We start from the raw sequence: 15,331 nt of genomic DNA, 5'->3' as shown, positions 1-15,331 counted from the left end.
CCCTCCCACGTGGTAGACAGACGCCCTAACCACTCGGCCAAGTCCACGTCCCGACAAACTCCTTTGAGGTACAAAAGTTTTATTTCTGAGGACCTCCCATTTATCTGTTTTTTCTTCAGTTGCTCATGCTTTGTGTGTAAAATTTATGGAACAATTTCCAAGATCTCGTAGATGCTTCCTTATATTGTGTTCTAGGAGCTTTATGGACTTGGCTCTTATATTTAGATCTTTGATCCATCTTGAGTTAATTTTTGTGTAGGGTATGAGATAGTGGTCCTCTCTTATTCTTTTGGATATAGATATCCAGTTCTCTAAGCACCATTTGTTGAGGAGGCCATTCTCTCCCAGTTGAGTGGACTTGGTGGCCTTGTCAAATATCAGTTGACTCTGTATGGGAGGATCTGTATCAGAACTCTCAGTTCTTACTTGAATGGATTAGAGTGGGCTTAATGATATTCTATTCATGAACTATTGTGATTAGTAATCGAAGAAAATGTGGCATTGGTGTGGAGAAAGTGGCCATGGTGGCTGCTGGGGGTAGGAAGTGGGAGGAAGAGATATGATGTGGGGGCGTTTTCGGGAGTTGGAGTTGTTCTGGGTGTTGCTGCAGGGGCAGTTATCGGACATTGTATGTCCTCCCATAGCCCACTGGGTAGACTGTGGGAGAGTGTGGGCTATGGTGTGGACCATTGACCATGAGGTGCAGCAGTGCTCAGAGATGTATTCACCAAGTGCAATGAATGTCTCGTGATGATGGAGGAGGTTGTTGTTATGGGGGGAGGAGTGGGGTAAGGGGGGTGGGGTATATGGGGACCTCATTTTTTTAATATAACATTAAAAAAATAAATAAAGACCAAAAGAAAAGAACTGTCAGTTCAGTTCCATTGGTCAGTATGTCTATCCTTGTGCCAATACCATGCAGTTTTGACCACTGTAGCTTCATAGTATACTTAAAAGTCAGGTAGTGTGACTCCTCCAATTTCGTTTTTCTTTTTCAATATATCTTTGGCTGTTCAGGGCCCCTTGCCCTTCCAAGTAAATTTCATAGTTAGCTTTTCCAATTCAGTAGAAAATACTAATGCAATCCTTACTGGGATTTGGTTAAATCTGTAAATTAATTTGGTAAGGCAGACATCTTAATGATGTCTGGTCTTCCAATCCATGACAGGGAATATTCTTCCATTTATTTAGGTCTTCTTTGATTTCCTTTAACAATGTTGTGTAATTTTCTGTGTACAAGCCCTTTACATATTTAGTTAAGTTTATTCCTAGATATATGATTCTTTTGGTTGCTATTGTATATGGAACTTTTTTCTTGATTTCATCTTCAGATTCTTCATTATTGGTGTACAGAAATGCTACTGATTTTTGCATGTTGATCTTATATCCTGTCACTTTACTGAACTCATTTATCAACTCTAGAAGTTTTGTTGTATATTTCTCAGGGCTTTCTATAATCAGGATCATGTCATCTGCAGATAGTGAAATTTCTACTTCTTCCTTTCCAGTTTGGATACCTTTTATATCTTTTCCTTGCCTAAGTGCTAGAGCAAGTACTTCTAAAACAATGTTAAATAAGAATGGTGGCAGTGGGCATCCTTATCTTGTTCCTGATTTTAGTCAGAAAACTTTTAGCATTTCACCGTTGGATATGACGTTAGCTGTGGGTTTTTTATATATACTCTTTATCACGTTGAGGAACAGCCCTTCTATTCCTATCTTTTGAAGTGTTTTTATAAGGAAAGGGTGCTGTATTTTGTCAAATACTTTTTCTTCATCAATAGAGATGATCTGTGCTTTTTTTCTTTCGATCTGTTAATGCAATGTATTATATTGATTTTCTTATGTTGAACCATCCTTGCATATCAGGGATGAAACCCATTTGGCCATGGTGTATAATTCCTTTGATACGTTGTTGAATACGATTAGCAGTATTTTGTTGAGGATTTTAGCATCCAGATTCATCAAAGTTTTTGGTCTGTAGTTTTCCTTTCTTGTGGCATCTTATTTGGCTTTACTATTAGGGTGATGTTGGCATCATAGAATGAGTTAGGCAGTTTCCCTCCACTTCTCTTTTTTTGAAGAGTTTAAGCAGGATTGGTATAAGTTCTTTCCAGAATGTTTGGTAGAATTCACATGTGAAGCCATCTGGTCCTGGGCTCTTCTTAGTTGGGAGGTTTTTGATGACTAATTCAATCTCATTACTTGTGATTGGTCAGTTGGGTTTATCAGTTTCTTCTTTCATCAGTGTAGACTGCTTATGTGTTTCTAGAAATTTGTCCATTTCATATAAGTTATCCATCTTGTTGGCATACAATTTTTCAAAGTATCCTTGTATGACACACTTCATTTCTATAGGATCAGTGGTGATATCCCCTTCCTCATTTCTTATTTTTATGTATTTGCATCTTCTCTCTTTTTTTCTTTATTAGTGGAGCTAAGGGTATGTCAATTTTATTAATCTCCTCAAAGAACCAACTTTTGGTTTTGTTAATGTTTTCTAGTGTTTTCTTATTTTCAATTTCACTTAGCTCTAATCTTTGTTATTTCCTTCTTCTTCCTTCGGGGTTAGTTTATTGTTCTTTTTCTAATTCCTCCAGGTGTGCAGTTATGTCTTTGATTTTTATGGCTATAAATTTCCCTCTCGGCGCTGCTTTTGCTGTATCCCATAGGTTCTTATATGTTGAGTTGTCATTTTCATTCATTTCAATGTAGTTACTGATTTCTTTTGCAGTTTCTTCCTTGACCCACTGATTGTTTAAGATTGTTTTGTTTAACTCCCATATCTTTGTGCCTAATCTGGTTCTCTGCCCCTTACTGATTTCTAGCTTCACTCCATTGTGGCCACAGAAATTAGTTTGTATAATTTCAATCTTTCTGAATTCTTTGAATGTTCTATGGCCTTGCATGTGGTCTCTTCTAGAGAACGATCCATGTGCACTTGAGAAGAATGTATATCCTCCTGTATTTTGGTGTAATGTTCTGTATATGTCTATTAGGTTTAGATCCTCTGATGTATTATTCAAGGCCTCTGTTTCTTTATTGATCCTCTGTGAAGATGTTCTGTCTAATGATGATAAAGGTTTATTAAAATCCCCCATTAAAATTGTAGAAGCATCTATTTCTCCACTTATTTTTCTAATGTTTGCCTTGTATACTTTGAAGCACCCTTTTTTAGCTGCACTCAGTGTTTATGATTGTTCTTTTTTCTGGATAGATTAGCCCTTTCATTAATATATAGTGACATTCTTTGTCACGTACAATGGTTTTGCATTTAAAGTCTATTTTGTCTGGTGTTAGTATAGCTACTCTCACCCTTTTTTGGTTATGGTTTATGTGTAAAATTGTTCTCCAACCATTCACTTTCAACTTCCTGCGTCCCTGGGTCTAAGATGAGTTTCTTGTAGACAGCATATAGATGGGTCATATAACATGCAATGTTATTACTGTCAAGGAGTTACTTACATTAGCCACATTTTCTTTGGGTTTTTATATATCATATATTATTTTTATTTCTCTTTTTATCTTTTTAGTTATTCTTAACTATAAACTTCCTTTTTATACTCTCCTCCAACCCTCTCTCTCCTGTTTTGTCCTTCCAACCTGAAGAACACCCTTTAGTTTTCTTAAAGAGCAGGTTTCTTGTTGACATACTCTCTTAATTTCTATCTGTGAATATTTTGAACTCTCTTTCATTTTAAATGCCAGCTTTGCTTGATACAAAATTCTTGGCTAAGAGTAGTTTTTCTTTTAGCACCTTAACTGTGTTATACCACTACCTTCTTGCCTCCATGGTTTCAGATGAGAATTCTGCACTTAATTTTATTGAGCTTCCCTTGTAGATGATGGATCTCTTTTTCTCTTGCTGCTTTCATTATTCTTTCTGTGTCTTGAGCATTGGACAACTTGATCGGTATATGTCTTGGGGTAGACCTGTTTAGGATTTATACTGTTTGGGGTTCACTGCGCTTCCTGGACATACACGTCCGCGTCCCTCAAAAGGGTTTGGGAATTTTCAGCCATTATTTCCTCTAATACTCCTTTGCCCCCTTTTCTTTCTCTTCTCCCCCTGGGATGCCTATAATGCATATGTTTGTGTGTTTCATGTTGTCATTCAAATCCCTAACTCCCTGCTGGATTTTTTCTAGCTGTTTATCTATCTGTTCTACTGTCTGATTTCAGCTGTATTATCTTCTGCATCACTGATTCTTTCCTCTGCCTGTTCAAATCTGCTGTTTTTTGCTTCCAGTCAGTATATTTTTTATTTCTTGTGTTGTGCCATTCATCACGATCAGGCCCATTATCTTTTTATGTATGTTTACAATTTCTTCAGTATGTTCCCCCAGGGTCGTCTTAATATCCTTTCTCTCTTCCTTCACTTCCTTAAGATGATTCATGATATTTGTTTGGACATCCTTGATTATTTGTTTCATTCCATTGTCTGCATCTCCTCCTGTTTTTTAGTTTGTTGATTAGACTGGCCATGTCTTCTTTTTTCTTAGGATGGCTTATAATTTTTTTGTTGGTGTCTAGGCATTCATTTATCTTGATTGACTTTTCGTGTGGTTAGCTTTTCTTTCTGCTCTAGGATTTTATTTTTTTATATCTTTGTGTGTGGTAATGTTCCTTTTTGATACTTCGTTCCTCTTATTCCGTATCCTTGCAGTGTCTTTGTTCCCTTGGGAAAAATAATATTAGGCCCTCCTAAAGGAAAGAGATAAGAAGAGAAAAAGAATAATAGTAATCATAGTGAAAAAAATACATATATATGTATATTTAGGAGAGGAACCATATAAGAGCTAGGAATCTAAAACTAAATAAGTAATGTGAATTAAAAAATCATAAAAAATAGAAAGGACTAAGAATAAAAAAGGTGAAATAGAAAAAATGAAACAAGAAACAAAATAGAGAAAAAAAAGAATAAATTAAAAGTCTGGATAGATGAAAAGAATAAAAGAAAAAAAACAAGTCAAAAGATAGAAAAATGAAAAAAGACAACAAACAAGAAACAATACAACAACAACCTAGGAAAAACAACCTTCCTCATAGGCCCCTAGGAACCTTCTCAAGTTGCTGGTGCTCATCATTTAATCCACCTTACAGCCTGCCCGCCACAGGTGATGTGCCTAGTGTTAGTGAATAAAACAAAGGAAAAATAAAAAAATTTTAAAAAGAGAGAACCAATAAAAAATGAAAAAATAACAGGTCCAAAAAAACCTAAAACCAAATAGTAGTGGCTCTTTAGGTTAATAGACTTCTGGAAGCTTTTCTGGCTCTTCCTGCTCCTGTTTCCCTCAGGTAAGTTGGACTTCGAACAGTCTTCAGAAGCCAGGCTAGTTAGTCACCTGTCTGTGCCCCTCCCTAACCTAGTTCCTCTTTCCCAGGATGGCTGAGTGTAGCAGTTTGGTATGGTTTTGAATTCCAGAAATAGATATGGGCTTATATTTGTAATCTGGTCTATACCTAGGCATGATTAAGTTATGTATGACCAGGGCTTTGATTGGGCCCCAGCATTTGGATGTTGAGTTCATACCCCCCAAGAGGTGGGGACTCACAGATAAAAGACATGGCAAAGGACAGAGTTTAGGGTTTTTGATATTGGAGTTTGATGCTAAAGCCTTAAGCTGTAGCCCTAGGAAATAAGTTCACAGAGGAAACTGAAGCAAGCCCCAAGAAGCGAGGAACGCTGAGCCCAGGAAGAAACAAGACCCTGGAAGAGAGGAACCCAGGAAGCCTGAACCCTCGCAGACATTGGCAGGCATCTTGCTCCAACACATGAAAATAAACTTTGGTGAGGGAAGTAACTTATACTTCTGGCCTGGTATCTATAAGCTCCTACCCCAAATAAATACCCTTTATAAAAACCAACAGGTTTCTGGTATTTGGCTGGCTAATGCACTGGGTGTGACAGCTTGCCCGAGATCCCCTCTTCTCTCTCCCGAGGGCCACCTCAGTGCTGGCTGGTGTCCTCCCCAAGATTCAAAGGGGACTCAGGTGGCCAAGCCCACCAAAAGGAAACCATCCTTCCACCCTCCACCAGAACCTTCTTCCTACCAGGCCAGGGAGTGCTCCCTACCACTCAGTTGGCTGGTGAGAGCAAGGGTTCCACAGAGGCTACTTGAGCGTGGACCCGCCGTTTACAGCCACAGGAGTGAGCAACTCACGGTTTTTCCTTGGTCTCTTGGTCTCTTTGTCCTTTGTCCTTCCTCCTGGATGATGCCCTGCAGCCTCCTCTTCTGTAGATTCCCAGAGCAGCTCCCTTGGGTGCAGTTTTGTCCTTTTCTCCACTTTTTTTTTTTACAAGAGAGTTGAGCAATGCCCACCTACATCAATGCCATTTTCCAGGAAGTCTCTTGAGTTTTGTTTTGGTAGCAGCTGATTTACTTGTTGGTCATCCTGCTCCTTTCAAGGCTTGTTTTTAAGCATTGTTACCACAAATCTAAAATACGTTTTACTAGAGTACCAGAGTTTTCTCTTCCTAATTTGTGTCCTTTCTGGGGTGTCAAGTTATTGCATGAAGTTTTTCATTGAGGTCTCTCTACTTCTGTGGTTAGATTACCAGTGTATTCTGTCTTGTATGATTTTTTTCTTCCCCTCCCCCTTCCTCATCCTGCTGTTTTTGCTGTCTGTATTCATTCTCTGTGTGATCTTCTGTATCTATTTCTCTTTTCGTCTTCTCTTCTTGTTTTTCTCCTTGAGGATTCACTGGGATTTGATCCTGGAGACCTCTGATGTGGAGAGTGTTTCCCTGTCAATTGTGCCACCTCAGTTCCTGGTCTCTACTGTGCTTCACCTTGACTTTCCCCTTCGTCTCTCTTCTGTTGCCTCATCAGCTTGCTGCATGGGCACTGGCTCACCATGTGGGCACTGGCTCACCACGTGGGCACTCATGCAAGCACTCGGCTCACTATGTGGGCACTCGCTTGGGCACTCGGCTCACTGCATGGGCACTGGCTTACCACGCAGGCACTCATGGGCACTCAGCTTGCCATGCGGGCACTCAGCTCACCACACGGGCACTTGCATGGGCACTTGGCTCACCACATGGGCACTCAGCTTGCTGTGTGGGCACCCACATGGGTACTCAGCTCACTGTGCAGGTATTCGGCTCACCACGTCGGCACTCGGTCGCCCACATGGGCACTGGTTTGCCACACAGGCACACTTTCTCTTCTTTTTCACCAGGAGTTCCCAGGGACCGAACCTGGGTCCTCCCATATGGTAGGCGGAGGCCTTATCACTTGAGCCACATCCACTTCCCCTTGTGTGATTTTTGAAATCTTCATTCAACTCATTAGTCTTGGTAATGGGTCTCTGCCAAGCCTAACAGAGGCTTGCCCTGTGTATGCAGTGCTTAATGTTCACCCGTATGTGTATTACTAGAGCCCTTTCTCTAGGCAGCACCTTCTTTTCAACTACCATGTGCCACACGTTTTAGCCACATCAGCAGTCCAAACTCTGGTTTTTAGGCTTAAACTCTGGGAGATTGCTGTGCCCTGCTTGGTCTCCCTTTGTCTGTGCTGTGATATGGAATGTTCATCCAGACAGAAATCAGCCACAGTCCTGGCGATTATCTTAAATACCTTCTCTCAAGGATTTGCCTAGTGTTCGTCATCTGAACTCAGTTGTTATATTAATTTTGTCAAGTTATAGAATTGCTTACATTGGATTGGTTAGTCTGGTAGTAGTTAACCCATCATGCCAGAAGTAGTAGTTTTTTGTGTTTTGCTTTTTTCTTACAATTACTTTTTAAACATCTATTTCATAATAAAAGTAAAATTACTTCTCTGGATGTGGGAGAGATTGACTAGGGACTTTGACCATATGACTTAGGTTTATTTTTAATATATGTATATTACAACTATTGTATCAAAACCAAATGAAGTAATCAGGATAAGATCGACTGTTTTAAGCTTTTTATGATGGAACTTTCATTTTTAGTGTTTGAATACAATAAATGTAATTCATTCTTTACAATATTGAAAAGTGACAAGAAATTTAGAACTAGAAAGGAATTTTTTTATAATGATTATAACTCTTAAGTTTCTCCCTATTTGAAAAGTTATATTTCTCCCTTTCTTCAATGTATTATTGGTAATAAAGAATAGCACACATTTCATATATTGCTTGTTGACAGTTTACAAAACACTTTCTTGTGTATTGTTTAATTATCATCTCACCGTCAGCTCTAGGGTTATTAGACCATTAAGGAAACTAAGGCTCAATGTTACATGACTTGTTCCAGGTTACAGAGCCAAATCTTAGAAATAAGATACAAGCTGATAAAACCATACTGATGATTGAAGATGAAATGAATAAGCCTTAAATTATAAGTTTATAATGACAGTAAACATACTTTTCATTTCAGTTGCAATACATTTGTCATTCTCTAGTCTCTTAGCTACTAAAATAATACTAAAAGTGTCTCCAAAATTGTTCTCAGTGATGAAGGAAGGACATATGGCAGGTGTTTCATTCTTTTTACCTTTCTAATTGGAAAAATATCCACTAAAACAATTCTGTTTTCAAACTCTTCAAACAGTAAGATTGTCATATAGTTAGTATAATCTGATATAAATACATATTCCTAATTTTGATTTGGTAAAGACTAAAGATTAAATATATTTTTAGAACAACTCATTGAAGCATTTAAATTTTTAAGTTGTCAGAAAAGAAAAACATTCCAGTAATTTGGCTATTAATATAATTACAGAATATTTGTGACTACATGAAGTGGTATTAAAATATAAAGCAGACTTGGCCCAGGGGTTAGGGTGTCCGTCTGCCACATGGGAGGTCCGTGGTTCAAACCCTGGGCCTCCTTGACCTGTGTGGAGCTGGCCCGTGCACAGTGCTGATGCGCGCAAGGAGTGCCGTGCCACGCAGGGGTGTCCCCGCATAGGGGAGCCCCACGCGCAAGGAGAGCCACCCAGTGCAAAAGAAAATTCAGCCTGCCCAGGAGTGGCGCCACACACATGGAGAGCTGACACAACAAGATGACACAACAAAAAGAAACACAAATTCCCGTGCCGCTGACAACAACAGAAGTGGACAAAGAACACACAGCAAATGGATACAGAGAACAGACAGCTGGGGCTGGGTGGGGGGAGGGGAGATAAATAAATCTTTAAAATATATATATATATAAAGTCACAAAATTTTTATATTCTAGGTTACATGATGAGTAAAAGCAAGTCAATGTCAGCTCAATATTCTTCAGGCTCTCAAATCCATTTGGAGACAATCATGTATTAAATTCAAATTAACCTTAATGTGTATGATATTGCCACCAAAGAAGAATAAACACACAATTCTAGAGAAACTGTACTTCTGAATGAATACAGTTATTTTGTTGGTCTTCACAAAATATTGATAAAACTGTTGGTTTAAACTTCATGGTTGGTTTAAGCTTCACCAGTCTTCAAAAACTGTGAATATATGGCCAATCTTGTTTTGGTCCAACCTATCCCATCCATTCCAATGGGATTATTTTGAAGTATATCCTCAGTACCATATACTTTCATCTATAAATTCTCAAGTAATTATGTTTTTAGGGTATGATTGTGAAAAAACATCACTTTACATTCTATTTTTTGCAGGATATTTTGGAAACTAGATCATGGCAACAATAGAAGAAATCGCACATCAAATTATTGAACAACAGATGGGAGAAGTATGTCTATTTTACATTTCATTCACTGACTCACCAAACTTTTATTATTTACACTTAATGTATATGTTAGGTTCTAGAGACACAGAGATAAAAGATATCCCCTGACATTCAGGTAACTTTTCAATCTGTGGAGACAAAGTTGAATTATCAGACAATAACAACAGAGTACATTAAGCTCGATAATCGGTAATGTATAGTGTGCTACAAGAGGACAGAAGAAACACAACTAATGAAGAATCCTGGAGGAGGTAGGAGCAGCAAGGAGAACTTGGTCATGGAATGTTTTTTTGAAGGGTGTGATATCTGAAGCCAATATTGATGGACAGTGGGAATTAGTCCATGTCAGTACAGTCAGATCTTCATTTTTTTCAAATGGCCATGTGCTATTTCTTAGTAAGAGCTACCATAATACAGAGGTTCTCAAAGTATGATCTCAGGACCCTTTCAGAGATTCCACAGAGTTAGAACCATTTTCATAATAATACTAAAATGTTATTTGCCTTTTTTCACTTTCATAGATATACAGCAGAGATATCCAGAGGCTACATGGCATGTGACAATATTGTATGATCAAATATGTCAACATTTCAAAGATCTACATAACTAAGTGAACCAGTGTTTTCCAAAGACCAATGCATAATGCTACAAAACCACGCATGAGTAAAGAATTCATTCAAAGTGCAGGATAGACCAATGGATTTTTTTATTTTTTAGGAGGTACCAGGGATTGAACCTAGGACCTCGTACATGGGAAGTAGGTGTCCAGCTGCTGAGCTACAACCCCTGCCCATAAACCATGGAATTTTTTTTAAAAATTTACTTAGGTAGCCGGGCCTGGGATTAAATCCAGGACCTCCCATGTGGGAAGCAGGCACTTAACCACTTAAGCCACATCAACTCTCCCCAATGGATTTTAATATGGCTTCATATTCTACATGGCAGCTAACCTTTAAAAAGCTACTGCTTGTCAAGTTTTGGTGTAATATCAAAGAATAATTTCCACAGTAATCTGAAAAGGCTATTAAAATGCTCTTCCCCTCTTCAACCAATAAATATGAGGCTGGACTTTCTTTAACCAAAACAACCTGCTGTAATCAATTGAATTCAGAGGTAGATATGACAATACAGTTAAGCTAGATATTGAAGATATTTTCAAAAACGTAAAACAATGTAACCTTTTCCAAGTTTTTTGTTTGTTTTGATTAATATACTTTTTCCATAAAAATACTTTATTAAAATCTAATGGGTTTATTATTTTTTTAATGAATTATTTAAAAAATTTTTTTCAGTTTGAATTTCTAATATGGTAAATATCAATAGATAAAACCCACAGAAACAACAGCCTTTTAGGGCCTTCCATAATTTTTTAGTTTATAAAGAGATCCTGAGAACTACTTCCATATCTGTTTACTGTTCTTCTCTATTGAGAGCCAGGTGAATGTTTCATTTCTTAATTATTTTAATTATTATGCCACAATGATAAGCATTTTGCTCATCTAGGCAGTATATTTCAACTCAGTAACATTTGCACCCTGCCTACACCTTATGCTCTTCTCTATTGAAATAATCCAAAGTAAAAGTGACAACAGCTTAAATTATGCCTGGGAAAATTTGTTATAGACGATTTGACTCAAAATAACATCTTGTAACATTGAAAATTGCAAAACTTTTCAGGGCTGGGGTGGGGACTAGATTTGGTAGAAATAACTTCTATAAAATAAAATTGACAACAGTTAAAACTGCACTAAGGGAGAGGATGTGGCTCAAGCAGTTGAGCACCTGCTTCCCGCATAGGAGGTCCCACGTTCAGTTCCTGGTGCCTCCTAAAAAACAAAAAAGCAAACAAACAAAATAACCAAATCAGGGGAACTAATGTGGCTCAGGGGTTCAGTGCCAGCTTCCCATATACGAGGTCCCAGTTTCAATCCCCAGGCCCTGTAAAACGGCACTCAGAAAAATAAGGCCTAATAGAAATAATGGTCACCAGTGAAAATGCAAATGGTAGAATCTATAATCTGTATAATTCACTATAGACAAAAACTGGTTAACCAATCAAAACTTTGTTTTAAATTTTGTGAGGAAAAACTTGATGAAAAAAAATGAAAATGGAAGAAAGCTGGGAAAAAACAACCTTTAAAAATTAACCAAGTAATTAAATTGGCTTAATGAAATTTACTTTGTAAAACATTTGCTGAACATTACCACCAAAAGCCTTCAATGCTGAAATAGTTATGTTTATTTATGTACAAGGATACCCTATTTTAGTACATGGTGGTTCTTTCCTCCCAATTGCTCAGGCAAAGTTTTGTAGTCCTCTTTAACTTGTCTCTCTTCGTATTCCATATCCAATCCAGTGGCTTTTCACCCCCAACTTGGCTAATGCCCTCTTTCTTAGCCACTATTATTTCTTGCTAGTATCTTTGCAGTAGCATCCTCTGTATTCTTGAATCTCCACAACTATTCTTCACAATAAATCTAGAATGATTTTTTTTTTTTTAATTAAGCTCCTGCCACTCCTCTGCTCCAAATGTTCCAGTGGCTTTCAATTTCACACAGTAGGACATCCAAACTTTTGTATGGCCTACAAAACCCTCTATGATTTGACCCTCAGCTATTGCCTAGGTCTCATCTTCTACCATAATATCCCTTTTCCACTCAATTTCAAGTCACATGGCTCTCTTGCTGTGCAAGAGATGTTCTGAATACACTCCCTCTTGCCCTAGTGCTTTTTCATATATTGTTTCCTCTGCCTCGGATGTTCTTCCTCTGGGTATTCCTAAGCCTTGGTCTGCAAAACTGTCGTCTCAGAGAGCTTCCCTTATTGTCTTCATTCCATCACTCTTTCTAACCTTAACCTGCTTTATTTTTCTTCATAGCACTTTAATACTACCTGATACTATTATGATTTACTTGTTTATTATCTGTTTTTCCCCACTAAGATGAAAATTTCACTAGAGCAGAGATTTCATTTTGTTCACTGCTGTATCCCAGAACCCAGGACAGTGCTTGGCAAATAGAATGCACCCAGTATATTTTGCCTAAATGGAAGGAAGAAAGGAAAGGGAAGGGAGGAATCAAAATATTGAAGGCAAATTTTTTTAATTTTAATTTGTTGGTACATTTGATTATTTCCATAGCCTAGAATTTCATGGAAGTAGAATGCTAGTTTGAAAGACATGTGCATATTGAATATATATATAATGGTGTGTTTATCTAGCTTTGTCTGAAGGAAGTAGAAAATTGCTTCATTAAGGGGAAAAACGGTTGAGTTGAGTTGATTTCTGATTTGACATGTTTGTTTTAGATTGTTAGCGAGCAACAAACGGGCCAGAAAATCCAGATCGTGACAGCTCTAGATCACAGTACACAAGGCAAGCAGTTCATTCTGACAAATCACGATGGCTCTACTCCCAGCAAAGTCATTCTGGCCAGGCAAGATTCCACTCCAGGAAAAGTTTTCCTCACAACTCCAGATGCAGCAGGTGTCAACCAGTTATTTTTCACAACTCCTGATCTGTCTGCTCAACACCTCCAGGTAAATAACTATGAAAATGTGTTTTCATCTTACACTGAAAAAAAATTTTTTTAAGCGTGTCCTAAGTATAAGTACTGCCATTAAGATTTTACATGTATGCATATTCAGTAGGAAAAAATCTTGCATAAATTTGTGTGCTATGCAGAGTATCTGTGGTTGCTGCTTTCTCCTTTATGCCATGGTGCTTTTCATCATAAATCTTCACACCCATGTATTTTGGGAGGTTCTTAGTTGTAGACAGTAAGAAGGAGTCACTTTGGCTAGTTTGTCCAGCAAGGGATTTATAAAAACGAGATATCGGTAGCTCAGAATTCTTAAGAAGGCTGAAGAAACTGTTCTCGTCTAAGCTTCCAAGAATAACTACTAGAGCTTGTTGCAAAACTGGCCTCAAAAAGACCCATTACTTCGGCACAGTTAGGAAACTGCCAAATCAGGAGCAGCTTCTGTAGTTGCAGCTCCCAGGACCGAATTGCCTGTGCCACGAACAGGTAGCTGCTAAAACAAGTTAGTGCTATATCTATCAGCTTCAGTGCTGTGCCTCCTCTACCGCCATACACATCTTCATTGGTGTAGAAAGCAATCCATTCCACGGTCTGCAGTGCCTTCCTCAGGTTTTATCCCAGTCAGTAGTATAGATTCACTTTATACTTTAATAGTTATACATTATTCTTCAAAGAGCCAATTAAGGCTTTACATACTGCATACCTATGGTTAATGTAGATATTTTTACTATTGGTTGCCATGATTGAATACAAATACAATGTGCCCATAAATTTGCCTTCAGATACTCTTTAGGAAGTACCCACTTAAGATTGTGTTTCAGGGAGCTGGTGTAGCTCAGTGGTTGAGCACCAGCTTCCCACATACGAGGTTCCAGATTCAATCCCTGGCCCTGGTACCTTAAAAAAAGAAGGAAAAAAAATTCATATTTTCTAGTAGAAAACTCATTAAAGAACATTCCTTTTAGGATTGAAAATCTCTTAATTCATAAAGTATTTATAAACTATGAAATGCTGCCTCTATATCCTGATAGATTCTCCTCTTCCAAAATATCATTTGTACTATATTTTGAAACTACCAACTTGGAAAATGGACAAGACCATATAGTTAAGGGTTTGTAAATTGCTTTATCAACTAAAGTCACCAAAAAGGTATTTATGACATTACACATACCTTAATTTCTCTAGTTTTCAATTGACTTTACTTTTTAGATTTACAGAAAAAGTAGTACAAAGAATTCCCATCCTCCACCCACCCACCGCATATAAACACATGCACACACATATACACACACACCTTTTATTAACATTTGACATTAGTATGGTACATTTGTTCCAGTTAATGAACCAATGGTGATATATTATTATGAACTGTAGTCCATAGTTTTTTCAGCTTTCCATAGTTTTTACCCTAATGTTCTTTTCTCGACCCAGTATCCCATTTCATTGTCATATCTCTCTCTTTTTTTTTTTAAGATTTATTTATTTATTTATTTCTCTCCCCTTCCCTCCCACCCCCCTGCCCCAGTTGTCTGTCCTCTGTTCTATTTGCTGTGTCTTCTTCTTTGTCCACTTCTGTTGAGGCCCTTCTTGGCTATGACAATTTCTTAGACTTTGCTTGCTTCTGATGACCTTGACAGTTTTGAGGAGTACTAGTCATTTATCAAAGGACATGTCATAGTTGGACTTTTTTTTTCTTTTAAACTTTATTTTTAAAGAAGTTTGGATTACAGAAAACTTTCATTGAAAATAAAGGAGATTCCCATATACCTCAACCCCCTTCCCTTCTCACATTTTCCCCTATTAATAACATCTTACAGTAGTATGGTATATTTGTTACAATTGATGAACACATATTGAAGCATTCTGTTAATCACGGTCTGTAGTTTACATTATGGTTTGCACTTTGTACTATACAATTTTATAGGTTTTGACAAAATGTATAATGGCCTGTTTTTGTCATTGTAAATCCAATGCCCTAAAAAGTCTACTTTGGTCCATGACTACATTCCCCTCTTATGTTTGTTCATTCCTCAATCTTGAGGAGTTTGGGGTGGTGATGCCCACTTCCCTTCAGATTGAGAGGGGTCACAATTGGAATTTGTCTAATGTTTTTCCTATGAT

The 15,331-nt window shown here is 37.7% G+C and overlaps 1 protein-coding gene across 3 annotated transcripts in view; it reads left to right on the top strand.

The window, feature by feature from the left end:
- Positions 1-15,331, top strand: part of NR2C1 (nuclear receptor subfamily 2 group C member 1) — a 72,600-nt gene that overhangs the window by 27,168 nt on the left and 30,101 nt on the right. For all 3 annotated transcript variants that reach the window (XM_071219007.1, XM_071219009.1, XM_071219008.1), the window contains exons 2-3: positions 9,600-9,673; positions 12,978-13,208. In XM_071219007.1, coding sequence (XP_071075108.1) covers positions 9,620-9,673; positions 12,978-13,208 — 285 coding nt within the window. In that variant the 5' untranslated portion in view covers positions 9,600-9,619. The remainder of the gene's footprint in view (positions 1-9,599; positions 9,674-12,977; positions 13,209-15,331) is intronic.

Source organism: Dasypus novemcinctus, chromosome 12 (assembly GCF_030445035.2).
Source record: "Dasypus novemcinctus isolate mDasNov1 chromosome 12, mDasNov1.1.hap2, whole genome shotgun sequence".
Classification (NCBI taxonomy): domain Eukaryota; kingdom Metazoa; phylum Chordata; class Mammalia; order Cingulata; family Dasypodidae; genus Dasypus; species Dasypus novemcinctus.
This window is presented reverse-complemented; position numbering and strand designations above follow the sequence as displayed.